General features: G+C 43.7%; 1 protein-coding gene across 1 annotated transcript; it reads left to right on the plus strand.

Moving 5' to 3' along the window:
• The first annotated feature begins 458 nt into the window (after positions 1-458).
• LOC108727675 (uncharacterized) lies at positions 459-1,418 on the plus strand. The gene has a single exon (XM_018455876.1). The coding sequence runs from the start codon at positions 459-461 to the stop codon at positions 1,416-1,418; it is 960 nt and encodes a 319-aa protein (XP_018311378.1).
• The last annotated feature ends 520 nt before the right edge of the window (positions 1,419-1,938 follow it).

Consider the following 1,938-nt stretch of genomic DNA (forward strand, 5'->3'; position numbering starts at 1 on the left):
GAGTTAAGCTTCATCGCCGGAGATCTCCAAGAGAGACGTCTCTAACTTCACTAGAGTTGGAGACAGCGAGAATTTACTGGGTCAAAAGTATACAAAATTCGTTCTTTCATCAAGAAAAGAGGATTCTCTCCACAGGCGACTCCTTACCACGCTCGAATCATTTATTACGTTTGACTCCTTTTATTGACTCAGAGGGTCTTCTACGCGTCGGGGGTCGTCTCCAATCTTCTCTTTTGCCTGAATGCAGTAAACATCCTTTAATACTTCCTCGGAATTCTCCACTCACATCATTAATTATCGCGGATGCTCATCAACGTACGATGCATGGAGGAACCCAAGTCACTCTATCATTGATTTGAAACAACTATTGGATCGTCGGAGGACGAGCACCAATTAGATCATTTATAATGAAATGCGTACGCTGTGCCAGATACAAACAAAAGCGAGCTCAACAGATTATGGGACAGCTTCCTCTGGAAAGAGTAATCCCGTCTCGGCCATTCCTTAATTCCGGTGTGGATTATGCCGGTCCGCTTCACCTCAAAAATTGGAGAGGAAGGAATTCTCGAACCTATAAGGCATGGATTGCCCTTTTTGTATGCCTTTCGACATCGGCAGTGCATATCGAACTTGTCACTGATTGCTCTACTGAAGCCTTTATCGCTGCTTATAAACGGTTCACGTCAAGAAGAGGAATATGCGCAACGTTAATTAGCGATTGTGGAACGAACCTGAAAGGAGCTGATGTCGAACTTCAGCAGTTGTTCTCAGCTTCCTCGAAGGAACATGAGAATCTAGCATCACTTTTAGCCAATGACGGTACACACTGGAAATTTATCCCGCCGTCAGCACCACACTTCGGTGGAAAATGGGAAGCTGGAGTTAAGTCCGTTAAGCACCATCTAAGAAGAGTCGTTGGAGATCATCTACTAACTTATGAAGAAATGATAACCTTTCTCACGCAAGTTGAAGCAGTGCTTAATTCTCGACCACTTTGTCCTCTCACCGATGATTCAGATGATCTCCAAGCCTTGACATCTGCACACTTTCTCATTGGAAGTACATTGACTACTGTACCTGAACCTTCACTTGAAACCATCAAAGTCTCGCATCTTTCTCGATGGCAACTAACCAGGCAAATGCTCGAAAGATTCTGGCATCATTGGTCAAAGGAATGTCTGCAGCGTTATCTGGCCATCTACAAATGGAATAAAAATACCCCTTCTCTCCGCGAAGGCACTCTCGTACTAATTACGGATGAACGATATCCTCCCTCCAAGTGGCCTTTAGGCAGAATCATTACTTTACATCCCGGTAAAGATGAAAATGTTCGAGTTGTCACTGTTCGTACTCAAACCTCTACACTAAAAAGACCTGTTGTCAAGCTCTGCCCTCTTCCAACGATTCCAAGTAATTGATTTATTCGTTAATATTCATTTTAACGAAGGCGGGCGGAAATGTTTAAAAAATGCGCTCGTCGCCGCTGCCAGTTAAGAGACTATAACGTTACATGACATTCCTTTTGAAAGACTAAAAGAAGCGGTGTGTTGCCAAGCAAGGCCAGTTCTTTGTTCCTTGAGGCCGAAGCGTCTTTTGGACACTCAATCTATTAGACGATCATACTTATCAGGAAAATTAGAAGGAAGTTGGCATCGTCACAGCCGTGACAAGGTCCGAACTCGATAACGGAAAAAATTCGCGAACAAAGGTTAGTCATGTCTCAAGATCTGCGGATAGTTCTCGTTCTTCACACTCAACGAAGAACGGATCTTGTGACATCTTGTTGCTTGTTAAGCCTGTAGGTCTCACTCTAAGTTTATTCTCGAGCCTACAGGACGTTTCACTTACGATTAGTGCTGTCTCAAGATCTGCGGATATTTCTCGTTCTTCTAACTCAATGAAGACCGGATCTTGTGACATCGTGTTGTTTGTTGCATC

The sequence above is a fragment of the Mycetomoellerius zeteki genome, unplaced genomic scaffold, assembly GCF_001594055.1.
Source record: "Mycetomoellerius zeteki isolate Tzet28-1 unplaced genomic scaffold, Tzet1.0 scaffold52, whole genome shotgun sequence".
Lineage (NCBI taxonomy): Eukaryota > Metazoa > Arthropoda > Insecta > Hymenoptera > Formicidae > Mycetomoellerius > Mycetomoellerius zeteki.

Coding starts and splice junctions, on each gene's coding strand:
- LOC108727675 (XM_018455876.1), top strand. CDS start 459: ATGGGACAGCTTCCTCTGGAAAGAGTAATCCCGTCTCGGCCATTCCTT.